The sequence below is a fragment of the Tursiops truncatus genome, chromosome 14 (assembly GCF_011762595.2).
Source record: "Tursiops truncatus isolate mTurTru1 chromosome 14, mTurTru1.mat.Y, whole genome shotgun sequence".
Taxonomy (NCBI): domain Eukaryota; kingdom Metazoa; phylum Chordata; class Mammalia; order Artiodactyla; family Delphinidae; genus Tursiops; species Tursiops truncatus.
Window position 1 is genome coordinate 68,334,217 of NC_047047.1, and position 27,796 is coordinate 68,362,012.

At 48.4% G+C, this 27,796-nt stretch overlaps 1 protein-coding gene across 3 annotated transcripts in view; it reads left to right on the forward strand.

Moving 5' to 3' along the window:
- The first annotated feature begins 3,702 nt into the window (after positions 1–3,702).
- Positions 3,703–27,796, forward strand: part of OTOF (otoferlin) — a 91,670-nt gene continuing 67,576 nt past the window's right edge. For all 3 annotated transcript variants that reach the window (XM_073791525.1, XM_033838901.2, XM_033838902.2), the window contains exons 1-2: positions 3,703–3,781; positions 19,928–19,986. In XM_073791525.1, the coding sequence (XP_073647626.1) occupies positions 3,703–3,781; positions 19,928–19,986 (138 nt within the window). The remainder of the gene's footprint in view (positions 3,782–19,927; positions 19,987–27,796) is intronic.

Genomic DNA, 27,796 nt, shown 5'->3' on the forward strand with positions numbered 1-27,796 from the left:
GCCGCCGCGGCGTTCCGGGGCCCCGCACCCCGCTCGCCGTCCTCTTCTAGGAGCAGCCAGGCGGGGCGCGCCCGCGAGATGTTCCCGCATCTCCACGTGCTCTCCTGTGTGACCCCGCAAATCGCCGCTCCCACCCAAGCCTCCGTTTTCGCATCCTTGCATCTTTCAGCTTCCCCGCCAGGCCAGATGGGTGATGCTCCGAGGCGGGTCGGAGGTGGAAACGGTTCACAAAGCAGCAGCCCAAGCTCGGCTCAGCCCCAGGGCCCGAGTGGCCACAGGGACGTCAAGAGCCATTGCTCCCCAAGGTTTTCCACCGGGCCCCCGTTCCGCGGGGCCTCCAGGAGGGGGCTTCAGACGTGTGTCCCGCTTCGCGTGTTTGCCCAGGTCACTGTAATTTAAGTGTGTGTGTGTGTGTGTGTGTGTGTGTGTGTGTGTGTGTGTGCACGGACGTCGGGAGCGAAGGACATTTTTCTCCTTAATCTCTCCTCTCTCCCTAGGAACTTCCTTCTCACCTCCGCTTGCCTCTCACACTATTCCACAAGAGAGGTTTGCAAGTAAGGAGCAAAAGCCAGTCGTGAAAAGGTCTAGTGTGTGATTTACACTTGCCCCAGTTCTGCAGCGCAGTCCCTCCTGTGAATCCAGGGTTGGGCCTTTGCCCCAGAGAGCAAAGCTTCAGCCGGCCCAGGTGAGGTTTCTTGGTCATAGTGCCTCCCTCCTGTAGGTGTTCGGTGCCCACACCCAGATTTCTCCAGTGACCCTCACACAGCCCTGGGCCACATGTAGGGCAGGGTGGGGCCTAAGGTCTTTAATTGGCGGGGGTGGCGGGGGGGGGGGGGTGATGACAGACAGCCTCCAAGGCACCAGGCTCTTTGTGTCTCGCCCCCCACCTGCTCCCCGGCTCCCCCTACAGCAGTCCTGGTGTCAGGAAGCACCTCTGCAGTTTGGCCTCCTCCGTCACAATCTCGCTTCATCTGTCAGGTGAGGGGTGTTATCTTCACAGTTTGACCCTGTCAGTGTTAGCTGACGAAGACCTCAGCTTCCAGAATCCTCAGAAGGCTCTCTCGGACAGATGACAACGGAACCGGCGGGGGCACAGGCTTCCAAGGGGTGCAAGAGCAGGAAAACTGAGGCCCGGGGAGGAGAAGGAGCTGAAAGGGAATGAATGGTTGCAAATGGGATGCAAGACCCTCCACCCATCCTTCAAAACGCAGCCACTCCTATAGATTTCTAAATTCTCCACGCAGAACGTGGGCTATGAGAAGAGCAACATTCATAAAAGTCGTAAAAGAACAACCTTTAGTTCTTTAGAACAACTCCAGGAAGGTGGTCCTAAAGACCTCCATCCCCAGACAAGGTCCGGTGCCCACTCCCTCTCCCCATTCATGGCTTCCAAGTCCATTTGCCCCTTCTGCCTGAGGGCTAGTACTTACCATGTTCATCTCTGAGTCCCCAGCGCCTGGTACTAGAAGGAGTTCAGTACACATTCAGTGAATAAATGTCGTACCAAGAGTTACCCAAATGGGTGATAGTCAGGAGAGCGGAAATTAAAAAGTGGGATCTGGCTCAGGTTTCAGAAGGGTCAGTGGCTCAGCCAGGAGGTGCTGTGTGCTGACCGGATGGAATTGCTACCATTTCACAGATATGGAAACTGAGGTTCAGCAAAGTTCCAGGCCTTACCGAGGGCAAGTTCAGGGGCTTTCTCCTAAAGATGCACAGGTCCCTAGGAGGCCTCATGAAGCTCTCCCGCTTCACGAGGGAACATCCAGAGAGCCTAGGGAGGAGATGGATTTTTTTCCCTGTACAGCGCCACCAGGCTTTACAAAGATCACCTGACGGCCTTAGGGTTGGAAAACGCTAGTGAAGTTAGTTTTTTTAAAAAGAGACATTAAACATCTGTTGTTTTTTTTAAAAGAAAATTAGACTTTCACTTTTATTGCCTAAATACAATATTCTAAAATATTCTTTAATTCAATATGGCTAGATAAATGTGAGAAAGGAGAAGGAATTGAGGAAGGAAAGAGAGAGAAGGAATTAGAACATAAAGAGATAAAGAAAAATAGGGTAGAGTAGGAGGAGACATCTAGAAGGAAGGAAGAATGCGCTTGTGATACCCTGCAGGTCGCTTGGACTATAGAATTCAAAGGGAGAGTGACCTCTTGCCAGCACGCTGTAAAAATTTAATATTTCTTTTTTTTTTTTAACCTTTAGACTGTTCAGATAGGTCACCACGCTCACTCTTTTATCCTGTCAACATTCATGGGATGTTCTATCCACAGGAGACCATGCGAGGCTCTGGGGACACAAAGGTGCAGGGCTCCAGGGTCTCCCAGTCGGGGGTCGGGGGAGGTAAGTGGAGAAGCCCAAGGAAGCAGTGGATGAGAGGGGACGGGACAGCACAGACAAGGACCCGACCCAGCCTGAGTGCCGTGCGGGTGCAGAGGCACTTCCGGGGATAGGCACCAGTCGGGCTGAGCCGGGAGGCTAGGGATGGGGTAGGGGCATTCCATGCAGAGCAAACAGCAAGAACAAGGGTGCAGATGGCCCTGCAAAGGCTCCAGGCTCGGGGACCCCAGCCCCCAGGGTCCCCTTCCCACAGAGCCCCTCCAGGGGTGTGCTGCTGGAAGAAAGGAGGGGCAGATCTCCTTTGGTCCTTGGAAATTCTGCCACAGAAATCCCTTCCCCAACCACTTGCAGCTGACAGTTCTCCTGCAGCACATCTCGTCACGCCCGGGCCCTAGGACGGGGCTGGGTTAGTGCCCTGGACCTGAAGTACTGCCCTTAGTAAGACATAAGCCTCTGAGGCCTTCGCAGCCAGGCATCTCCAACCATGCTTAGCCTGGCTCCTCAGTGCCCCCCAAACAGCACCTCCATCCTCCCAGATCCCAGGGAGTCAGGACCCGGCCTCTTGGGGTCCTAATCTCCGTGAGAGCAGGTGGGAAAGTCCATTCCCTGTCCTCTTAGGGCCCCCATTTCTGAGGGACCGGCCACCAGGCACAGCCTTGATGCTATCCAGTAGGTGCTGATGTTCCAGCTGAAGGGCCCTGGGCTGGGATTTCTTCATAGCACAGTGTGACCCTTCCAGAGCATCCAGGCCCCCTGAGCCTGGTGGGTACCAGCAGCCCTGCTGGCCAGCTTGACTGGGGGTGGGGGGCGGGAGGCACCCTGAAACATCAGTGCAACAGCTCAGCTTCCTGTGCACACAGATCGTAAAGTTCCTTCTCCCCCATGGGAGGGGTGCCGCCCCACACCCGGCCCACCGCGCTCATGCCCACTCCCATCTTCCCGCTCCTGGTGGCAGAAGAGCTGCCTGGCAGGCCCTGTGGAGGGGAGGGCAGGCAGCTCTGCCCCAGGAGCTGCGAGGAGACACCTGAAGCTGGGCCGTCCTTTATCTGGGAGCAGGCGGCTGCTGAATAATGAATTCAGACCGTCTGCGCTGCTAGGCTGCGCACGGGCGCACCACACACACACGCACAGATGCACACACGCTGGGCTGACGACTTGGAGGGGTGGAGGTTGGCCGGGCTGTGAGTCTCTGGAAGGAGCAGCTGGGCTTGGTTGCCTTAGTGTCTGTGGGCAGCATCGGAGGGGAGAGGAGGCGGTGTAGGAGAGGAGGGAGGCACGTGTGCCGAGTGCCTTCCACCCACAGAGCTCACTCCTTCCCCCGCTGCTCCTGCCTGGCGGTACCCAGGCTCCCGCACCAGCATGGCTCTGTTCGTCCACCTCAAGACGGTCTCCGAGCTGCGGGGCAGGGGCGACCGGATCGCCAAAGTGACTTTCCGAGGTAGGGACTCTCCAGTCTTATGGGGACCCCAGCTCCGGGCTGACGGGATAGGGCAGGGAGGGGAGGATGGATTGGAAAAGTTCTAGAAGGTTGGTTCGATGAGGCTTCTCACAGGCAGCCATCTGCCCCTGGCCTGACTAACCATTGTGATTTCTTGAAAATCAGGGTCCCCCACGTTTCCATGTCTGCATGTGTGTCTCTCCCTGCACTCGCCAATGTGCCAACCAGAGGGTCATCCTCTGCCTGCAGGAGGTCCTGGGGAGGCAAAAGTGAGGACCCTACCCCAGGGCTCAGGAGAACCCAGGGCTGAGGGACCCAGCGCTGCGGAATCTCCCTGGGCCCCCTCCTCCTCTCCCTCTCCCTCCTGCAGGTTGATTTCCTTGGGCACAGAGTCGGGGTGTGGTGTACAGCCTGGAAGACCCGGGGGGCTCCTAGGAACCAGCGTGATGGCGATACTGTTGGCTTCTTGCAGGTCTATCTGTGGTCAGGGGTCCTATGAGCCCCACCAGCCTCCCTCTCTGTCGGTTCTCTTCCTAGCCTCCTTCCCTCTCACACACCCAGTGACCATTTACTATGATCTCTGTGCCAAGGCCAGGGGCTGGGCATGATCCAGACCCTGCCCTCAATGAGCCCACATCCACTGGGACAGGAGGACCAGCGGGCAGACAATAGGGACAAGTGTGTGATACGATGAGGATGGGGATGAGTGTAGGGTGCAAGCTACAGAAGCAGCACCCTGACCCAGGCTGGAGGCAGGGTGGTCAGGGAAGGCTTCCAGGAGGAGGTGACACCTCAGCTGAAACCCAAGGGAACAGCAGAAAGGAGCAAGGTGAAGAGGTAAGAACAGAGCAGACAGAGGGGACAGGATGCCCAAGATCAGGAGAGGAGCTGGGACACGGGAACATAAGCCTGGATCCCAGGGCAGGTGCAAGCTGAGGCAGGAGAGACAGGTAGCGCCGAGGAGGTAAGACTGCCTTCACCCTGGGGAGGTGGGCAGCCCCTGAAGGTTTTGAGCAGGGAAAGACAAGGCCAGGCTTCCCTCTGCTTTTTACCCACGCGCCTCTGCCTCTGCCTCTGCCTGGCCACAGCCTAGCCCCCTGGGCCAGGGGCATGTCTGGCAGCCTTTGACCAAAGGCCAGGGTGCTCCTCACTAGACATGGCCCTTTCTCCCCACAGAAGTGTCTGAGGGTGGGTGGGGGGGTGGGAGAGTAGGGGAGGAGCTGAGAGAACCCACCAGATTAAAGAGCAAAGTGAGCATCAGGGCCCAGGCTGGACACATCTGCACCTGCGTCAGGAGGGAGAGGTGAGACCATGGGGCAGCCCTCTCAGGACCTCTCCTGCAGCTACCGTCAGGCCAGCTCTGGGCACGAGGCCCTGGGTTATCCACACTGTGGCCTGTTGTGCGTAGGGACAGGCAGAGGTGGAGGGGATCGCAGTGTGCGTGCAAGCAGGAGGGAGAGGAATGGGGGCTCGGCTGCCTGTTGCTTCCCACACCCGCCCAGACTGCTTTCTCTGCAGCACCCTGGCTCTCCGCGTGCCACCTGCCAGCTCGTGCTGCCTTTAGAAAAAGCAAGTGTGTCCTTTCATCTGTGACGTGTCCCCGTGGTGGGAAGACAGCACAGTATCTGGGTCTTTAGCTACAGGTCGCCGTGTTGTTGCTGCCATGACAGAACAGTCCCAGGCTGCACGAGCCAGTCCCTTTTGCAGGCAGAAAAACCAAGGTGTAAAGAGATCTGTATGGCCTTAGTGGAGGGACCGAAGCACAGTGGCCCCAGTTCACAAGACCTCATCCCAGCCCTGGCTGCTCCACCCTGAAAGCCTCTTTATCCCCTCCTGGTGAACTGGGGTTAAGCACCTTGTCTATCGGATGCCCACCTTTTTCCTTGGGCAGTGGGGCTAGTCCTCTAGCCTCAGTGGACCACACAGGAATTAGCCTATTTGCAACTCGTGCCCTCTGGACTGAGTGGAGAAATCCACTTCCAGGCTCTGCATCTGCAGCACGTGACCGTAGGCAGAGCCCCTGGGGAGGGGGTTGGACAGCAGGAACAGGCAGATGGCAAGCAGGTTTCCAGAAAGAGTCCTTTGCAAGAACCAGAGATGCCCCAGCCATTCACCTGCTGCTGCCAGCAGTTGACAACTATAGACGCCCCAAAAGACCAACACTAACTACAATTCAGAGGGAACGGACTCACCCTAGAATGTTCCACAGTGTCTCCTGCACACACAACCACTGGTGTCCAAGCAAGTACCCTGCAGGGAGAAACGAGAAGCCAGTGGACGGTCAGAGGGAGATGCTGGCCCTGAGCTCCCCAGATCCCTTGAGTGAAGCTCAATGCCAGGTGGGGTGAGGGAGCACCAGGTGAGTTACTCGTGGCCCAGGTAGACCAGATCAACTGGTTGAAATAAAGCTTGACTTTCTGTGCTGCACGACACAGGACACTTAGGAAAGAGCCCTATGGGGTTGTGGTAGAGAAATCTATAGATATGGAGTCAAAAGCCCTGGGTCCTACCTAGGTTCTTCCACTTACTTCACCTCTCTGACCCTCAGTTTACTCACCAGTAAAATGGGTACAATGATAACATTCACTTCATCAGGTTGCTTCCGTGAAAAAAATAGGTATGAAAGAGTTTTAAGGAAAGAGCATTTAAACGACCGATGTGTTTGTGAGACAACGGTTTCACTTCTACTTGGGGCAGCTGCTGGCTTCTGAGTCATCATCTCTCCAGCCCAGCTTCCTTCTGTCAGCCAGGAGTGAGGAGAGAGGGCAGCGTGCGAGATATAAAGCGGGGAGGAGGGCACGCCTGAGGGGTTCCCGACCTGTGCCAGGAGGAGGCAAATTGGCCTGGCCTCTGCTCTGTAGGGACCCCCCGCTAAGATGTTCCACAGGAACCCAGGCCTGGGGCAGACCACCCCTGAGGCCCCTGTTCCCATGTGGGCTGGGCATGCTCCAGCTTTGTCCCCGGCCACCCCTCTTTTCCCTGCCATCCCAGGTCAGCCGGCCACCTGCCCTTCGGCTCAGCGCACACCAGCCAGCTCCATCTGTAGCTCTTAGGTCTTACTGCGCCAGCAGCCCCTCTTAACCTGGTCCTGCCCTCATTCGTTTGTTCACTGAATGTGCTGATATCTGTGGACAGGCCTGGAACCCTCAGGGGGAAGAAGACACAGCCCCTAACCTGCAGGAGTCACAGTCCATTGAGTCAGACAGGAGACACCAGAAGTCCTGTACCCCAGTCCCCGTCATGCAAGCGGACCACAGGGCCTCGGGGCCTCCGCTTCCCATAAGCAAGATGGAGACCGTAAGCAAGTCCTCATTTAACGCAGAGGGCCGCAGCCAGAATCAGGAGTGGGCTGTCTGGGAAGGGGCCATCTTGCCTGCAGGTCACCACTCAGAGGGAGGAAGCGTTAGCTTAAGCTGTCCTTTTTCAACTCCTGAAATAATTCCCAGCATGCGTCATAGAGCCACGGAAGGCAGAGTGGGAAGGGCCTCTAAGATCTTCTAGTCCAACCTTCTGCCCAGGTCTCAGCCGCATCCAAGCCCCCAGGCATGGGCTCCTGGGCTGTCAGGGAACCAAGTGACAGACTGTGTGGGGCCAGCCTGCTGATCTTCCTTTACTCTCCATCCCTGAGTTTTCTTGCCAAAATACCAGCTTTGGGGACTCGATGGGTAAGATGGGTGATCTCTGGAGGCTGGCTCTCCACATAATTCGCCTGACCTGGTAATTGGCAAAGAGGTTTGCTTTATGAAGGCTCCCCCCTTGGCCCAGCTGACTTTTCCTCTTTGTTCCCTCCCCACACCACCCACTGGGTTCCCACTACACTGAACTTCCTGCCATTCCCCCAAAGATGCCAAGTCTTCTATACCTCCAAGCCTCGAGCCGTCATATTTCTTCTGCCGTCTCCACCTTGAGAGCTCCCGTTAATTCTGTGCACCCTTCAAGGCCCAGCGCAGCCGTCGCCTCCTCTGTGGAGCCCTCGGCCTCCCTTGCAGTACTGTGTACACGCTCCTTCCACCCCTCAGCTAGGGCACTTTGTAGTTCAGAAACTGCCCCGGTTTGTATGCTGTACTAACCTCCAAGCACCTTCAAGACAGGCATCTGATCTTAGCTCTCCTAATTGAACCCTATGCTGAGCCCCGGGCCAAGTCAAACAAATGAACACGAAACGGCACGTCTTTGAGGTGCTCACTTGTTAGTGGGTTTAAATCCTTCTTCCTCTGAGACACTGTCACTCTTCGGCTCAGTGTTCTCAACTGTGAATGTCCCCGCCCCCAGCTGTCTATCCAAAGGGGATCAGGAAGTGGAGGAATCAAGAATCCTGGCCCCAGCTCCCTCCATTGACCTCCCAACCCGGGGCATCTTCCAGGGCCCCAGAGGGAGGCTGACTTCACCTTCTAGCAAATGTTGGGGAGTCCAGCTGTGGTCCTCAGGTCGGAAGCAAGAAAGGCTACACAGCTCCCCCGCCCCTCCCGCTTCACGGCACAGGCTCTTTCTGAGCGTTGCTGCCTAGAGCACAAGGTACAGGGTGGGGCTTAAAGGAACCGGGCTCTCACAGTCTGACAGGGGAGAGGAAATGCGCGCAGACCTCGTGGAGAAACACTGCCAGACACAGAGGGCCAAGGCGCACTTAGGGGCGGGGCGGAAACTGTAACACCTTCAGAGGTTGGCGGCTTGCTCCCAGCTGCAGAGGTCAGGGAAGGCTTCGTGAGAAGGCAGAAGAGGGGGTAGAGGAGACGGGGAGGAAGCCCTTAAGCTGGGTCTTGAATAGCTGCTCGCACACGTGGAGATGCAGAAGGAGGGGCGAGGAAGGGTTGCTGGCGGAGGCAAGGCCATTCTGGGTGAGGGACTGACGGGACCAGAGGCCAGAGGAGGGGAATGCCACTTAAATACGATGGCCAGGAAGCCACTAGGTTTGGCTACAGCAGAGGCTGCAGGTAGTAGATGGAGGTTAGAGAGCCTGGAAAGGAGCGCACGGCCGGGTGGGTGACTGTGTGCTGGGAAGGGGTTGGGGCCCCCGCCTGGGCACTGAGGACAAGATTCCCCTACTCCTGGCTGCTGCAGGGACCACCTCAGCCTCCAAATTAGATTTATTTTCCCATTAAAATGGGGGAACTCTCCACCTTGGTGAGAAATAGGATTTCTATCCGGAGACTTCTCTACCACCCCTGGTGAAGGAGGCAGAGTACCCCTGTGTCCCAGCCCTGAGATGCTCCTGGGACGCCTGGACCTGCCTGTGCACTCCAGCCCCGCCCAGCACCTCCTCTCTGGGAGGATGTGGGGCGGGTGTTGCCCCAGTGAAGGCGGCAGATAGAGGGAACCCTTAGGACAGTTTCTGCAGTGCACAACTGGCTGTGGACACAGCTCTGCGCTTTTGAGGGGCCCGAGGGATTTACGCCACATCCTCCACTCTTCCAAGCACTCCCTGGCCCCTCATCACAGGGGGAGTGGATCTTCTGTGCCTAAAGCCCTAGGAGGTAAATATCCTCTTCCCCCGGGGCCAGAGCAAGCGGCTGCAGACCTCGGAGAGCAGCAGAGCGTGCTGAATGTTCCCTAAGCTTCTCCTGCTTTGATGAGACAGATGTGTTTTCATGATATGGAAATGACCATGTAACTGTCTTCTGCTACAAACGGCCCTCAGCAAAAATGCTGCTGGAAGGCAATGTGCTCAAGAACAGACTTGCAAATAATTTTCCTGAATTGCAAAGTCTTGGTTATCTTACCCACCTTTACTGATAACATAAAAGCTATATCCCTTCCACCTACTCCCATCCCTGGGTTTGATCTTTTTTTTTTATTACTAATTTTTTAGAATGGAAAATCTAAAATATATACTCCAGTAGGGAGACTAGTATAAACGCCCCCAAGTTCTCCCCATGCAGTCTTAACAGCTATCAACTCATGGCCAATCTTGTTTCATTTGTACCCCTTCCTACTCCCACCCCCCAAATAATTTGGAAGTAAATCCCAAACACCACACCATTTCCTCTGTAAATATTTAGTATATAGCTATAAAAATCAAGGACTCAAAAAACAGAAAACCCCACATATTATATCCCTCCTAAAAAAGAAATAAATCCTTAATACTATCAAGTATTCAGTGATCAAGTTTCTGATTAACTCATTAATGTCATAAACTCTTTCCCAATTCATTGAAAGCTATATTTTAATGTGTTTTGTAAGTCAAGTATTTAATCATTCATTCACTCCTTCATTCATCCAGGTAATAATATGCATCAAGGACCAGTTATGAGCTAAGTGCTATTCCAGGCAATGGGGTGACAGCAGTCAGTGAGACAGACAAGGTCCCTGCCCTCAAGGGGAAGACAGTCATTGCACAAGTCACTGTGAGTGGGATGAGTGTTCTGGAAAGAGAGGTACAGGTGCAAGGCAGCCTGAGGCAAGAGAAGCCCACTCAGACCAGGAGCTCCAGGAGCTGCCCTGAGCGGGTGAGTCAACGAGATGAAGTTGGAAAAGTGCGCAGGCCCAGAGAGGAGATCTTACTGAGCAGGGGATGGGCTGATATTTAAACACCCTTGAGAGAGGATAGCATTTTGGCAGAGACAAAACTCACGAAAGGCCCCGTTCCAGGCAGAGGGGCTACTATCAGTACAGATGTGATGGTGTGGAGCCGTGTCAAGGGCTTGGGGAACAGGGAGCGCTGGCAGGGCCTGGGGTAGGAATGGGGTGGAGGGGAGGCTGGGCTCAAACACAGAGGGTCTTCAGTGTCACACTCTGGAGTTTGAACTTTGCCTTGTAATTGAGTGGGAGTCACCAAAGCTCTTGGCAAGAGGATGGGGTGGGAAGATCCGATCTGGGGATGTAGAGGTCAGGACCTCAGGCCAGGAGCCCAGGGAGGGGCAGTGGCACAGGCAGAGGGTTGTGCCTCAAAAAGGGGGCTGTGGGTTTGAAGAGAAGGGGTGACATCCGTTCAGAGGAGGAGGCAGCCCTGGGATTGGGAGTCAGCAAGAAGGCAGGACGAGGGTGCCGCTGGATTTCCTACTTGAGTACCTGGGTGGACAGTGAGACCACCAGTGAGGCCGGGGAGCGTACAAGGAAGAACAGGTTTAGGGGGGCGCAAAGAGGATGGGCCTGACTGCAGCTCATTCTAGTGAGAGTGTCCCCCAGGAAGCCCGAAATTTGCCTCGGTACCCCGAGTACCCAGGAAAGTGGTTGGAATCCAGTGGTTTGGGAGTCCGGGTGGCAAGTGAAGACCTAGGAGAAGGCGAGGTATGCCTGGTTCTTACGGGGCTGCTCTGGGATCAAATGAAAAAGTTGATCTACATGAAAGGCTCTACAAACTGTAAAGTCCTGTAAAATGTAAGGATTATCCTAATGAGGGCCCCTCATGCTGCAGCCTTCTAGAGAGACAGAAAGAGAGTAGATTGTGACCCTGGGGATCCCATGGACCCAGGGATCTGGTGGGGGGCAGGAGTTCTCCCCACATTCTGCCAGACGTGGAGATGATAGGGTGAAAATCTCCTGGAGCCGTCACCTCCAGGGCAGGCACCTCACCAGGTTCCCTGGGACCAGCACAGTGCCTGGCACAGAACAAATCTGAAACAGAAGCAGCAGGAAGCAGCGCGGCCTGCGGGTGTGGCAGTTACAGCCAAGCAGTTAGCAGCGGGGGACCCTGCAGCCCCTGAGCCCGGCAGCACCCGGCAGTGATCTGTTTCTTCCACTGACGGCTCCAGAAAGGTCTCCTGAGACAGAGAATATCCCATGATCATTTTTACCTTTGGCCTCTTGTCTGCTTCCTACCTGGACTCATCCACCCCTGGGAGGCTGGCTCAACAGTCTTTGCTTCTGTTTTATTTTTCAAAACAGCAGGGCTCATCAACTTAGCTGCAAGTCAGTTTTCACTCGCTGGATTTTTCTGAAAAGCCAAGGTTTAAGATAAAGTCAGGACCACAGTTTTAACAATATTTGTTTACCCCACTTAAGGATGTAAAAAGAGTCACACTCCCATCACGCTTCATTATATTCCCGGTGCCTGACATGGAGGAGGTACTCTGCACAGCTCATGGATCACTGAGACCACAAGCTCCTCCATCCGTCACAGACGGGGAGAACCTAAGATGCAACAGCTGCTGAGAGTGTGGCTCGTGCTGTCCTAGGCTCGAGGGGAAACATCACACTCTCTCTCTGCCTCAGTGCCTGGGTCTGAAAGATGAGAAACAGAGTCATCAGTTAGTTACATGGCAAAATCATTTTGAGGCAGCACCTGGAAGGAAGTACAGGTTTGAGCTGAGCCAGAGAGATGGAGTTCATAATCCCTGCCCTGTCCCTGCCTCTCAGATGAATCCCTCACCTAAGCCTGAGTTTCTGCTGTGTCCCTGGGTGTTAACAGGGTGAGGGAAGGGGAAATGAGTGAGTGGAGGTAAGAAATGATATTTGAATAAGATTTGTGGAAAACAACAGATGAGAGATAGATGGGGCCTCCGTCTAGCTGAGAAGTGGGGAAAAGGAAGGGATAGCCTCCCCTGTGGGATGCCCAGTGACTCTGCAGAACCCAAATCTGGATCTGAGTTGCTGGTGATCTTTGGAGAGCACACTGTTTAAGGAACTTAAGGAATAGCTGTTTTCCTGGACAACTCTTTTTTAATTGAATTTCTTCGTTCTAGTGTCCCATCAACTGTCATTATAAAATTGAAGAGTATGTGTTCCTGACAGGGGGAAAAAGTGTTATTACAAGAGAGAATCACAAACAACTAAACAATAAAATCATTAGGGACATAGAAGATTTGACAACATCATCAACCACATTGTCCTAATTGGTATTTCTAGAACATTTCACCCCCAAACTGAAAAATACACATTCTTCTCATATGCACGTGGAACACTTATCAAGACAGACCATATGCTGGGTAATTAAACAAGTGTCAATACATTTCAAAAGACTGACATCTTACAGAGTATATTCTCTGACCCCACTGGAATTCAATTAGAAATGAATAACAATAAGAGATCTTTAAAAGCTCCAAATATTTGGAAAATAAACAATACTCTTCTAAATAACCTAAGGTCAAAGAGAAAACAAAAGCAAAATTATAAAACATTTCTAACTGGATGTTAATGAAAATACTACATATCAACATTTAGTTTTAAATACTTATAGCAGAAAAGAAAAATGCCTACAATCAATGATCTAGGTTTCTGCCTTAAGAAGCTGCTAAAAGAAAAGCAAAGTAGGGACTTCCCTGGTGGTGCAGTGGTTAAGAATCCACCTGCCATGCAGGGGACACAGGTTCAAGCCCTGGTCCAGGAAGATCCCACATGCCATGGAGCAACTAAGCCTGTGTGCCACAACTACTGAGGCTGCGCTCTAGAGCCCATGAGCCACAACTACTGAGCCCACGAGCCACAACTACTAATCCTGCGTGCCACGGCTACTGAAGCCCGCACGTCTAGAGTCCGTGCTTTGCAATGAGAGAAGCCACCGCGATGAAAAGCCTGCGCACTGCAACAAAGAAGTAGCACTTGCTCACCGCAACTAGAGAAAAGCCCTTGCACAGCAACGAAGACCCAATGCAGCCAAAGAAAAAAAAAAAAGAAAAGAAAATTAAACCCAAATCCTAAAAACATTATGCTAAGTGTAATAAGCCAGGCACAAAAACCACATATCATCTGATTCCATTTGTATGAAAAGGCCAGAGTAGAAAAATCGATAGAGACAGAAAATGGATTAGTTGTTGCCAGGGGCTGGAAGGAGAGAATAGGGAGTGACTGCTAATGAGTATGGGGCTTCATTTGAGGTGATGAAAATATTCTGGAATTAGTGATGATGGTTGCACAACCTTGTGAATATACTAAAACTCACTGAATCATACGCTTTAAGTGGGTGAACTTTATGGTTTGTGAATTATGTTTCAATAAATAAAAATAAATACAATCTAAAATATTAAATCCAAGGATAATAAAAGGAAAGAAATAGAAAACAAACAACAGAGAAAACTAACAAAGCCAGAAGTTTTTTCTTTAAAAAAAAATAATGAAATAGGTAAAGTGTAGCAAGACTGAACAAGAAAAAACAAGAAAACACAAATTACCAATACCAGGACTGAAAGAGGGGATATCGTTACACTAAAAGGAAACTGAGGGAATATTATGAATAATTTTATATTTCTACAGCACAGGTGAAAGGAACGAATCCCTTGAAAAACAACTGACCAAAACTGACACAAAAAGAAATGGAAAACCTAAAGAACCCAGTATCTATTAAAGAAATCAAGTCTGTAATAACAATGATAATGATGATGATGATGGCAGTGGTGGTGGTGATAAACTGCTTTTCCGTAAAGAAAACTTCAGGTCTAGACAGCTTCACTGGTAAATTCTAGAAAATATTTAAGGGAGAGATAATGCTATCTTACACAAACTCTCAGAAAATGGAGAAGGAAGAACACTTCATAATTCATTTTATGATACCATAATTTGATAAAGACCTTATACAAAAAGAAAATTAGAGCCCAATATCCCTCATGAACAAAGATGTAAAAAATCCTTACCAAAATATTAGTCAGTTGAGTAGCAATATATGAAAGGGGTAACACATCATGACAAGTGAGTTTTATCCCAGGAATGCAAGGTTAGTTTAAAATTGGAAAAGTACTGACTGGCTAGAACTCCAGTGCAATGTTGTATAAAACATGAGGTGGGGGCTTCACTGGTGGCACAGTGGTTGAGAGTCCGCCTGCCGATGCAGGGGACACGGGTTTGTGCCCCGGTCCGGGAAGATCCCACATGCCGCGGAGCGGCTGCGCCCGTGAACCATGGCCGCTGAGCCTGCGCGTCCGGAGCCTGTTGCTCCGCAACGGGAGAGGCCACAACAGTGAGAGGCCCCCGTACCGCAAAAACAAACAAAAAAACCCCATAAAAACATGAGGTGGGAGTGGACAACCTTGCCTTGCTCATGATATAGATATATAAATGTCCAATAAACACATGAAAATGTGACCAACATCATTATTCATCAGAGAAATGAAACTCAAAAACCAAAATGAAATACATCACATGCACTGAAATGTAAAAGTCTGACAATAACCAAATGTTGGTGAGGATACAGAACATTTCTTTTACATTGTGGATGGGATTGTAAAATAGTATAATCACTTTGGAAAAGTGTTTGACAGTTTCTTCTAAAGTTAAGCACACACCTATGCTATGAGCCAGTGATTCTGCTTTTAGGTATCTCTCCAAAAGAAATGAAATGATAGGTCGACAAAAAAACTTTGGCAAGAATGTTCACAGCATCTTTACTTGCAACAGCCTGACAATGAAAGCAATCCCAAAAGTATGAACAAGAAAATGGATCAACAAGTTTCAGTGTATTCATACAACAGAAATTGCTCAACAATGCAATTAAATGAATTACTGATGTATACAACCATGTAGATGAAACACAAAAGCATTACATTGACTTCAAGAAGCCAGATACACAAAAGTACATTCTGTATGATACCACCATTTACACAAAGTTTAAAATCGAGAGTTAGAAATCAGGGCTTCCCTGGTGGCGCAGTGGTTGAGAGTCCGCCTGCCGATGCAGGGGACATGGGTTCGTGCCCCGGTCCGGGAAGATCCCACATGCTGTGGAGCGACTAGGCCCGTGAGCCATGGCCGCTGAGCCTGTGCATCCCGCAACGGGAGAGGCCACAACAGTGAGAGGCCCGCGTACCGCAAAAAAAAAAAAAAAAAAAGAGTTAGAAATCAGAGCAGTGGTTTACCTATGAGGGGTAGAGACTTATGGAAAGTGGGGGATGAGGGAACATCTTGAGGAATAGGAATGTTCTTTTTTTAAAGTTTTATTTATTTATTTATTTTTGGCTGCGTTGGGTCTTCTTTGCTGTGCGGGGTTTCTCTAGTTGCGGCGAGCAAGGGGCTACTCTTCGTTGTGGTGCACGAACTTCTCATTGCAGTGTCTTCTCTTGCCACAGAGCACAGGCTCTAGGTGCGGGGGCTTCAGTAGTTGTGACACATGGGCTCAGTAGTTGTGGCTCACAGGCTCTAGAGCGCAGGCTCAGTAGTTGTGGTGCACGGGCTTAGTTGCTCCGTGGCATGTGGGATCTTCCCCGACCAGGGCTTGAACCCGTGTCCCTTGCATTGGCAGGTGGATTCTTAACCACTGCACCACCAGGGAAGCCCAGGAATGTTCTTGATTGACGTGTCTTGATAGTATGGTGATTAAACAAGTACAGTATATGCATTTATCAAAACTCACTGAGTTGTGCACTTAAGATCTGTGAATGTAAATTTTACCTGGTTAAAAGAAGAGCTAATCATACGTAAAATAACTAAACTTTGAAAAATATTATACAAGATGAGGGAGAAAATTGTTCCTGATTATATGCTACTAAAACTAAGCTACAAAATGTGATCCGTAATAGAGGAAACCATTTTTATATTTAAGACACAACTTAAATGTCAAAAGAAAAGACAGGACTCTTTAGTAGAATAATAGGCATCTTTCAGTTGGGTAATGAGCTATGTACCAGGTGTATAAGCACTATCATATTCTCCATTTTATGGATGAGGAAACTAACACAAAGACCAGTTAACTTCTTCAAGAGCACAAGGCCAGCAAGTGATAGAGCTGGGCTTTGAACTCAGGCAGCCGGGCCCACAAGGCTTCACCACTGTCCCGTGGCCCCTTGTGCTTGTAAGGGGCTTGCTGCTTTACTCAGACTTTCACAGAAACAGTCTCTTGCCGACCCTCACAGTGGTTCCAGGATGTAGGCCCGTCCAGGATAATTGCCGCCAGTTTAGAGATGATGACTCTGAGACCCCAGGGACTGAAGAGCCGTCTCCAGGCCTCCTGGCCCCAGCCGCAGCATCAGGCCCCAAACCTGAGTAAGCCAGGCTTTTCTTCTGCACACAGGGATGCCTGGGCCCTGCTTCCCCACACTTGTGGGAGTAACTGGCCTTCGAAAAGGAACAGGCTGTTTGGAACTGGGGGGGAATGAAAACTGCAGGGCCACCCTCTTGAGGTGCTGTGGAGGAACAGGGGGAGAGCAGATGCTGGGGACGTCACAGCACTGCAGCAGGGAACGGGTGATTACCGGGCCACCCTCCATACAGGCCACCCCCGGCACTGCAGACAGTGACGTCTGGCTAATGGTAAATAACGCAAAGAAATAATAGTGACGGGTCTGAGTCACAAGCAGGGTGCTCTGCGCCATTTCTCAGCTCACACTAGGAAAAGAGTAATGTCAGGTACTGATACAGCCCAGAGGGCTAGGTCCTGGGCAAAGCCATCATGTCCCTGAAGCTTGTCCTCAGGACACTGTCTTTCCCCGTAATGGTCCACTCCCCCCACCCTGTGCCCTCTTAGGACCCCCCAGTCCAGGTCTTCCTTCGGGGGGCTGCTCCCCGAGGGGAGGCACTTTTCATTCTTCCCTTCACCATCAGAACACACTTGTCCTGTGTCCCACTCCTTCCGGGCTCCATTCTCTGCTTCATCCTTTCAAACCTTTGCTCACACCTTTCTCTGCCTGATGTCCCATTGGCTCTCTCTCTTCCCCCCAGTGTCTCTGCATTTCTAGATTCCATCCGAACTTCCAGTATAAATGCCCATGGCTCTATAACACCTTCTTTGATCTGCTAAGTTGAGGTCACTTCTCTTTTTCCTGTGTTCTCAATTTATTTATACTTGTCTTGCATGTCAACGACCAAATTTTGCCTTATGTACTGGCCTTTTACATGCCTGACCTGTCCCCCTTCTGGATCGTAATAAGATTCTTCAGGCAGCGTCCCAATTCTAATTATCTTTGTACAACGGCTGGCCCACCATCCTCCACGGCCAAATGGCTGTGCTGACCCAGCAGGAATAGAAGACCCTCATGTGTGGGAATGAACGAATGCACACCGGCTCACAGCCCAGTCCCTATACGCCTGCCAGTTCTCAAGGTCTGGCTCTAGCAAGGTAAACCGTCTGGAAGAGAGAGCTGTTTGTTGCAGATGGGGACGTTTTGTACCCTTAAGTCACATCACATGAAAGCTAGCACTCCATCCTGCCTTATGAGACGAGAACATCGTTTAGGGGAGTAGTAGCCATATGGATACTGTAAAATGGCAAACAACATACAACTGACTTCGATTAAGCTTTGGACTTGTGGACCCCTCCATTTGGGTATATCTGATGTCATGGCACTTATTACAGCGTGATCACAGAGTCTGCTATTCAAACTCCATTTATCGACTCAAGGAGGACTTTATTTCAGACCAGAGAGCTCAGCTATCCCATGAGCCTCTGAAGGAACGAAGGATGCTGTTCAATTTTCCCCACTTAATCTCCTGCTCAGTCTATCCACAAAAGCCTCTCCACAGCAGGGAACAGGCTATTTCCTTTCTCTCAAGACTTATTCTCAATCTCAGTGGCAACAAAGGTGATTGGATATTGGGATTTTAAACGGTTTTGTCTGAAAGTCATTTAATATGGAACTGAAATGTCAACAAGACTGGTATTGAGTAGAGTAGATGTTAAGTGGAAACGAACTTGAAACGAGAGATGGGGTGAGTAATCCCCACTGATAACTTGGAGGGGGTGACAGAGGTCCCCTGGCTCTGCCCTAATGAATAGAAAAGGACCACTGGAATTATCCCTGTCACTGTACAAATCCTCCTAAAAAGTGGCTGTCCAAAAATGCTTAAGGACATTCTGTTTTCTTAATAAGTTGTCCTTTCCACCGTTCTGTGCCATTGATTTGATTTTTTTTTTCAGCAAACTTTTTTTTTTTAATATCTAGAGGCAAAATTAGGTCATCCTGTCTGACAATATTCACCACATTTAAATCCCCGGGGCCTGAGGCAATTAGGTTTTACTGCTTTCCAGAACAGAGCCCTGATGTATAAATTTTGCAGTGGCTGATTTCACAGTATTTTACATCTTTTCCAACAAGGCTATAGGAAATACACAAGCAGGGGAAGGTTTGAGCTCCAGTGGCTTCATGCATATTTGAACCCTGTAATACCATCTTGGACTGTCCCTCCCTCCCTCCCCTCCGGCTGGGTTGCTCAGTTTCACTCCGGGAAACGCTTGAACACAGCCATATCCAGGCTCATTACCGTTTTCCAGGATGAAAGGGCCTTTGATTATTCAGGCTTTCCTTGGGGAAGCCTCAGTGCACAGATATGCTCACCTGATTCTCAATTTGTATTGCATGTTGCCTGTGGGGAAAATTAGAAGAGGCTCAGGCACCATCCCTCATGCTTTCCTCTCCTCCCCTGGCTGCCTCGGGATTTGTCGTTGAGATTTTTCTTTTTAGTTTTTTGTTTTGTCCCTGGCTAGTGCTAAAGAATCTTTCTTTCCCATCTGTCTACTCCACATCTGTTTTCTGTGTCTCTAGCTTTCGCTTTATAGCTTCTTCTTCGTTATCTTGGTTGCAACCCCTCCCCATGTGCCCCCATCCTCCAAATACACACACACACACACACACACACACACACACACTCTCTCTCTCTCTCTCTCTCACACACCCTTCCTCAGACCATCCACCTGACTCTGGCATCAAACCCCTGGCCACCTCCTTGTCAGCTTCATACTGAACTAGGACTTGCTTCTAAATTCTAAAACCCAGACAAGCCCTGGATATCCCTGCACCAACCCTCTTATTATACAGGTGAGGCCACCAAGGCCAGAGGAGAGAAGTGGTTCCCAGGGGGATGGAGCCCCATCACCAAGGAGCATCAGAGGGGACTCACTCCAATGCCTCCCTGGCCAGGCGCTGGTCCTGACAGATCTCCCGGTGTTTCCAGGGGGAGAAGAGCACATCGTACTCCCCCACCCCTCTCCTGGGTCCCCAGCCTGCCCTCCGGTGACAACCCAAACTAACCCTCAGAATGAGACTGGGTTCAACCTGGAGGTAGCCCTTCAGTGAATGGTCCATTGGTTTAGGCTGGTGGGGATTTTTAAAAGCATTCTTTTTTCAATTACAAAAGTGAAAATGAAAAATGTCGAACTCAAGTGTATACAATAAGAAAACAAAGCATGCTGCTTTCAATATCTTCTCACTCGCCCTGTCCACTGATAACCACTCTTCTAAATGGTTTGAGACCTTTGTCCATTCATATATAAAAGAATTGAATTGGGAGCTATGAAATGAACAGCTTACTGTCCAGGGAGTTCTGACTATAATTTCCTCTTTTCCCCACCAGGGCAATCCTTCTACTCCCGGGTCCTGGAGAACTGTGAGGATGTGGCTGACTTCTCAGAGGTAGGATGCCCTTGGGGCAGCACAAGCCCAGAGGGGAACCAGCAACTCCCCGCCTGCTGGGGGTGTGCTGCTCCCACACCCTGGGGGGAAGCCTGCCCAGAGCTCCTTGCTTCCTGGGAGGAGGCAGTGGTGGGAGCTGGGGAGGAGGCTTCCTGTCCCCTCCACCCAGGACCCCTCTCGGGGACCTCTGTAGAGGAGAGCCCCGTGCAGAGCGTCTGGCACAGAGAAGGGCCAGCTGGGCCCATCCAACAGGCCTGGAGGGGCTTCCCTGTTCCCTGGGCACATGGAGGGCCAGGCTAACCCACCTTCCAACAAATACAGTCGCACACGGACCTCACCCCTTCCTCTCCAAGAGCTAGTGGGCTACCTCTTCCACTGTGGCTCCGCAGGAAGCTTTTCTGTTCTTTCGAACCTCAGGCTCAGAGGGTTGAGAAAAGCATTTGCCTCCGTTTATGGCACGTTGTCTCATTGGTCCCTACAAGGTCCCCTCTCGTTTTTCAGTGTGTAGGTAGGGATGGACGGATGCACGCATTCTCTTTTATCTCCATATTCTTTCCCTCCATATACAACCATTCTAATGTGTTTAACGTGTGTATCTTTTGATTTCCTGTGTGTTCTTACAAAACTGGTATTGTTATCTCGTAAGCATATAATTTATGTTTACCTGCATGGTGTCACGTGAAATATTTCCTTTTGTTTCAGTGAGCACCATTTTTAAATTCCATCCATTGCTATGCTAATCTGCTGTTTCTACAGTACTCCATGGGACACATCCAACACACATTAGGTTGACCAACCATCCTGGGACTTGCCTGAGATTTAGGGGGTTCCTGGGACACAGATTTTCAGGGCTAAAAGCAGAAAAGTCATGGTCAACCCAGGGTGAGTTAATCACCCTACTCATCTCGCCTGTGCACCCACGCCCCATGAGGAACTCCTAGCTTGCCTCCAACTCCCCACCCCCAGAGATGCTATGGATATTCTTATGCATATGCCCCTTGGGCTTGTGTAAGTATTTCTCTGGGATATACGCCAGGGCCAGGAATTGCTAGCTCATAGGCTATGCATACACTTAATTTGACCCAGGACTGTCATGGTTGACACTAGCAGTGCCTGTTTTCCACATCCTCATGTACACCTGGTGTTATACAGCTCTCTGATTCTCATCAGGCTAACGATGATACCTCATTGTTGTTTTAAAGATACATTTAAAGGTTCCTCTTCTTTAAATTGCCTGTCCATATTCTTGGCCCTTTGTTCCTATTGTTATAGCTGTCTTTTCTTATTGATTTGCAAGAGCTCTTTGTATGTTCTAGATACCCACTCCTTGTTGGTTTAAGATATTGAAATATCCTCTCTCAGTCTACCATCTATCTATTAACTTTGTCCCTGGTGCCCCTCATTGACTAGAAATTCTTAATCCTGGCGTGTTTCCAAGTTTTGTTGAAGAAGTCTATATACTCTTCTTGGTTACAAATATATTTTCCTACATTTTCTGATTTTATAGTTGTATCTTTTATCTTGTATGTGCTTTTTGATAGGGGTCCAGTTTTATTTTTCTCTATAAAGGGAACCATTTTTCCTAACATCAGCTTGCAAAGCAAGCCATCATCTCTTCCATTTATTGTATGTTAAAGTCTATGTGAATCTTCTCTTCTATTCCTTTAGTCTGTCTGTCTGTTCTTGAACTTTACCACACTGTGTTAATTAATATGGCTTTTTAAAAATGTCTTAATATCTGATGAGGCAAGTTCTTTACTCTTTTTTTTTTGAAGTTGGCCTATTTGTGGATCTTTCTTCTCCCAGATAAATTTTAAAGTAAGTTTATTAAGTCCTTCCAAAAACCAAATAAATTTTGATTGAATTTTATTGAATTTAAAAATTAACTTAGGGGCTTCCCTGGTGGCGCAGTGGTTGAGCGTCTGCCTGCCGATGCAGGGGACACGGGTTCGTGCCCCGGTCCGGGAAGATCCCACATGCCACAGAGTGGCTGGGCCTGTGAGCCATGGCCGCTGAGCCTGTGCGTCTGGAGCCTGTGCTCCACAATGGGAGAGGCCACAACAGTGAGAGGCCCACGTACTGCAAAAAAAAAAAAAAAAAAAAAAAAAATTAACTTAGGAAGATGTCATTTTCTTCATAATATGAAATCATCTATTCCATCCTTTCCTAGGATTTTAAAGTTTTCTACACAGAAGTCTTGTGTATTCTTGATTATTTCCTAGATGCTTTCTGGTTTTGTTACTATCATGAATGGTATATTATGACATTTTTTAGTTGATTATTGCTGGCATAGAGAAATGCTTTCCTTTCCTTTTTAAGTCCCTCTTTTATCTGGCAAACTTGCTGAACTTGATATTGATCCTCTTATTCATTTTAATAGTTTATCTATTGATTCTATGTTTTTATGTATGTGATAATATTATCTACAAAAAGAAATGTTTTATCTCTTCCTTTCCAATCCTATCTCCTTACTTCATTATCTTTCCATAGGGTATTGGCTGTGATCTCTAGTTCTATGTTAAACAGCAATGGTTTTGGTGGGTGTCCTTTCTGCCTTCTCCATATTAAAGAGAATAAATGCATCTAAAGTTTTGTCATCAAAAATAATTGCTGGAATAGGATTTTACTATGTAACTTTGTTTACTAGTTTACTAAGAGTTTTTATTATAAAAGGTTGTTGAACTTTATCAAAAACTTTTTCTGCACCAATTGAGACAATTATAACATATTCCTTTAGTATATTTCATAGCGTATTATTTTTAATACACAGATTCAATTGGCAAATAATTTTATTTAAGACTTTTGCCGCTATGTTCATAAAATTTTCATAATTCAATAATACATAAAATTTTCTGGAACTATACACATAAGATAGAAATTTACCTTGACATTTTGGAAGAATCAAATGTAAAAACATGTAAGTCTGGACAGTTTGGGGAGGGGAGTTCTTTGACTTCCTTTTCACTTTCTGTGTGTCTTCTTGAACCAATTTTGGATTTTTACATTTTTCTAGGCATTTTTACATTTCATCTGGGTTTTCAAATTTAGTAGTGCACATTTGATCATACTGTTTTAAGATTGTTTTAAAATCTTTTCTGTGCCTAAAGTTATTTCCCCCTTTTTATTCCATATTTCATTTATTTGTATCTTCTCTCTGTTTTTCTTGGTCAGTCTTGTTAAACATTTGTTTATCTTATTAGTCTTTGTAAAGAACCAGCTTTTGGCTTCATTAATCTCCCCTGTTGTGGTTCTCCATTTCATTGATTTCTGCCCTTTACTTAATTATTTCCATTCTGTCTGTTTATTTTATTCTACTCTATGGTTCTTTTCCTAACTTCTTGAGTGCTAAGCCTATTATTATTATTATTATTTTTTTTTTTTTGCTGTACGCGGGCCTCTCACTGTTGTGGCCTCTCCCATTGCAGAGCACAGGCTCCGGACGCCCAGGCTCAGCGGCCATGGCTCACGGGCCCAGCCGCTCTGTGTAAGCCTATTATTTTTAACTTTTCTTGTTTCTTAATAAATGTATTTGAAGCTGTAAATTTTGCTCTATATGCAGTTTTAACTGTATCCTATAAATATTTATATATAATGTTTTCACTATTATTCAGGTTTAAACTTTTCTTACATTCCTTTATGATTTCCTTTTAAACCCAAGAGTTATACAATAACGTTATTTAGTTTCCAAATAAATACATGTATGAAATTATAGTTCCTTATTTTATTCACTTCTAGTTTTATTGCATTATGATCGAAGAACAGAGTCTGTATGGTATTGATCCTTTGGAATTTACTGAGACTTCTCTTATGACATAATTCATGGTCATAAATGCTCCCTCTGCTTAAAAGGAATTTGTTTAGTGTGGGGTTCTATCTGTAGCTCTATATAAGCTTGATATTATATAAGCTCAAGCTTATTATTTATATTATTTAATTCTTCAAATGTTCTGTTTATTTTTCTCTGCTTGATCTATCAGTTTCAATAATGACTGTAATAAAATCTACTGCGACAATTGTTGATTTATATATTTCTCCCTGCAGTTCTGTCAGTTGTTGCTTGATGTGTTTTGAAACTGTTACTAGTTGCCTTTATGTTCATTATGGCTATATCATTTTGCTTATTTCCCCCTCAACTGGCACTTGATATCCTTCTTTGTCTCTTATGTTGTTTTTTGCATCAATTTCCATTTTGTCAGATATTAAGATTGCTATCTCAGCCAATTTTGGTTCGTTTGCCTGGTATATCTGTTTCGATCTTTTTAATTTCTTGGTATATCTTTTTTCGTGTTCTTATCTTCAATAATTCCGTTTTTAAAATCAAGTGTGTCTTCTTAGGGCATGGATTATTAGGTCTTGTTTTCTTACCCAATGTGAGAGTCTCTCTGTTTTCATTGATTAGTTTTACCCATTTACCTCTACTGTAATTGCTATTATTATAAGGCTTATTTCTACCACCATCTTATTTTATATTTTCCATTTACTGTACTTTCTGCTTCTTTCTTTTTTTTTTTTTTTTCCTATTTTCCAGCTTTCAGTTGGATAGATTGAGTTTCTTTTGTTAGTTGAAAAGCTATGTATTCTGTTTTTGTTTTCAAGGTAGGTAGTCAGCCTTCCATACTTATGTTTATGTTCTCCTGTTGAGAGCTCAAATAAATAATTATAATTTCTCCTAACGTGACAAGTACCTTAATACTCTCTTGTGCCTCTTTGATTTCCCCACCTCAGCCCACATCCTCATGCTGATATTAACTAGATTAGAATTTTAATCCTAGGTTCTTATGAAGGTGTGTTGCCTTTTTCCTTTATTTGTCCTAGCCTTCTTTGTTCTTTTTAAAGACAACAATAGTCTTTTCCAAGAAACTTAATCACCTTTATTTCTCATATCTCTTGAAGCATCTCTTGGAATTGTTTTTCTTCTTATTTGAGTACCTCCTCCAGAAGTTTTTTTTTTTTTTAATTCTTTTTTTTTTTTTTAACCCCACATTTGTTTATTTTATTTTATTTTTTGGCTGTCTTGGGTCTTCGTTTCCGTGCAAGGGCTTTCTCTAGTTGTGGCAAGTGGGGGCCACTCTTCATCGCGGTGCGCGGGCCTCTCACTATCGCGGCCTCTCTTGTTGCGGAGCACAGGATCCAGACGCGCAGGCTCAGTAGTTGTGGCTCATGGGCCTAGTTGCTCCGTGGCATGTGGGATCTTCTCAGACCAGGACTCGAACCCGTGTCCCCTGCATTAGCAGGCAGATTCTCAACCACTGCGCCACTAGGGAAGCCCCAAAAGTATTTTTCATTTGAATTTTTATGTAGCAATCCTTCTAAAGCTTTGTAAATCTGAGAATGTGTTTCTTATTTCTTCAAATTTGAATGAGAGTTTCATCAGTTATAAAATTCTAAGCTCGAAGTTCTTGCCTTCACAACTTCAAATATAAGTCCTTTATCTTTGATATTCTTAAATTTTATTATAATGTGTCTAATTGTGGGTTTCCTGATCTTTCCTTTTTTGCACTATTTTGTGAGCTCTTTCAAATCTAAGGCCTTTCATCTTTCATTTATTATAGAAAATTCTATCTCCATTATTTTTTTCAAACATTCAGTTTTTATATTGTTCTTGCCTCTGCAACTCCTATGATCAGATGTCAGTACTACTTCTAGCTGCCATTTCTTACCTTTCTGGTTTTTGTTGATTAATCCTTTGCTGCTGTCTTCTGAGGGAGCTCTTCAAATTGATCTTCCAATTTACTAATTTGTTCTTTTTTCTTATGATTCCTTGAACTTGTTTTATATTTTGCTGACACATAGTTTTATGGTCCATTCGTTCTAATGATCCTGTTCCAGTTGGTGTATACAGTTCAGTCTGTTGTCTTTTTTTTTTTTTTAGGAGAGATACTCTCCCAGTCTCTTTACTTTGCCCTGTTTGAGCTCCCCTGGTATCAGCTACTCTGTCTGGTAATGAGTACTGAGCAACTATCAAAGGCTGCTATGTCAACCTCTAGGGGCTGAAGGGCACCAGGAGGGCCCAGTCACCACAGAAACAGAGTCAGGGTCTCATCTCTAAGCCTTAAAGGTGAGACATGGTTGACAGAAAGCAGTCGAGAATTTTAACAAACTAGCTCTGGGGGTTCAATGAGAGAAAGTATGAGGCAGTTGGTTTATCAGCATCTGTTTTTATTAAACCTCATCCCAGTAGGGTTTTTGTCACAGTTTTATCAGTAAAGGAGCAGGCAACCATTGCCCCAAGGTAGTGCCAGGGAGTGATGAGAGCAGAACTTGCAAAGATTTCCTCCAACCTGTTCTCCCACTGCTGCTTCCATTCACCCCTCCCCCACACGCTGAGCCGCCGCCACACTCCCCAGCTCACGTCAGTTCACACAGCCTTTGGTCCCCTGGGTTTCTCATACCTGCTTGCATGTTTGTTTGTTACTTCCTAGAATCCATATTCCCCTCTTGCTTCTGTAGTTCCTACGGGGTTGACTTTGGGGTGAGAGGCAGCAGAGTCCTAAGTCACCATCTTGGCACAAAGCCACAGCCCTGCTTGACCCCAGAAGAGCTTACCCCAACTTTCCTGGCCTTGCCCCTCATGTCTGGCTCCGTCTGGCTGGAAAGGGCCTCATGACAGCCTGTCCCCTCTGAGGCTAGCATTTAGCTGACCAGCCTCCAGCGGCCACTGAGAACTGCTGTCTTCTCATTCTGGGCCCATCCCACACGGTACAGCTGTGTCCGTAGGACCAGAGCTGTAGGCACAGGGGAGCAAGGCCTCAACCTTCTCACCTGGGCTCAGGCCGCCACTGACCATCACAGCCCCCAGGCTGTACCCTCCCCGGCGAGAGTTCTGTTCTTGCCTCCTCCGCCTCCTGGCTGTACGACTTCCAGCCTCAGTTTCTAAGCCGCAGCTACCACACTTGTCAAATGGGGCAGGCGATGGGTATGAAGTCTCTTTGTAAAACCGTGAACAAAATGAGAGATTGTCGTGACGATGGAACCATTGCGGTACTAAGCCTGGCGTCTCAGCCTCAGATGAGCCCCACCGCACAACCTGCCTTTTCCTTCCCCTCCGCACCACCTCCTCAGTCAGGACCCCGAGCTGGAGGGCCTGCCTGGGTGACGATGCAGGCCTCCTGGCTCAATCGCTCAGCCCTGCCTCCCTGGGCGGCATGCCCCCAGTCAGCCAGGTGCAGCATCGACTCCCTGCTTCTCACCAAGTATCCCAGGGGACATGTCCACCCAGACCTCCAGCCCGTGAGCAACCTGATGCCCCTTATAAGGGCACTGCCACTCTTTTCCATTAACTGCACCCTGGGACACCTGAGCCATGGGTATACATGACATTCCAAGTTAATCACCGTGTCCTTCCCCTTCCCAGGGCCGCCCAGCACGGGGCAGGGGGAGAGTCAGTCCTGCCGCCCCGAGCACGGGACCACGTTCTGAGCACCTGGTGTGTGCCAGGCCCAGGTAGAGATGCCCCAGAGGGAGAGGCAGGTGCAACAATACACAAGGATCCCTGCAGGAACTTGGGCACAGGGAGCCTCCGGGTCAGTGCAGAGAGACCAGGAAGGGGTGGAAGCCAGGGAGTTATGGGCAAAAGCACATGCCAGGTTCGGAGAGCAGCCGTGAGGCGGGGAGAAGTAGCTCCCACCCGGGGAAATTTATACACACACGGGCACTTGGTGGAATGGGGCGAGGATGCTAAGTGACCTGCAGTGCTCAGGCCCTCCCACGGGACACGGACTTGCCTGTCACTTGCCCTCTGGGCAGCCCCGTGGGAAGATAATGGCAGCAGATTCCCACAGCAGCACCATGCTGCGTCCTGAGCAAGGCC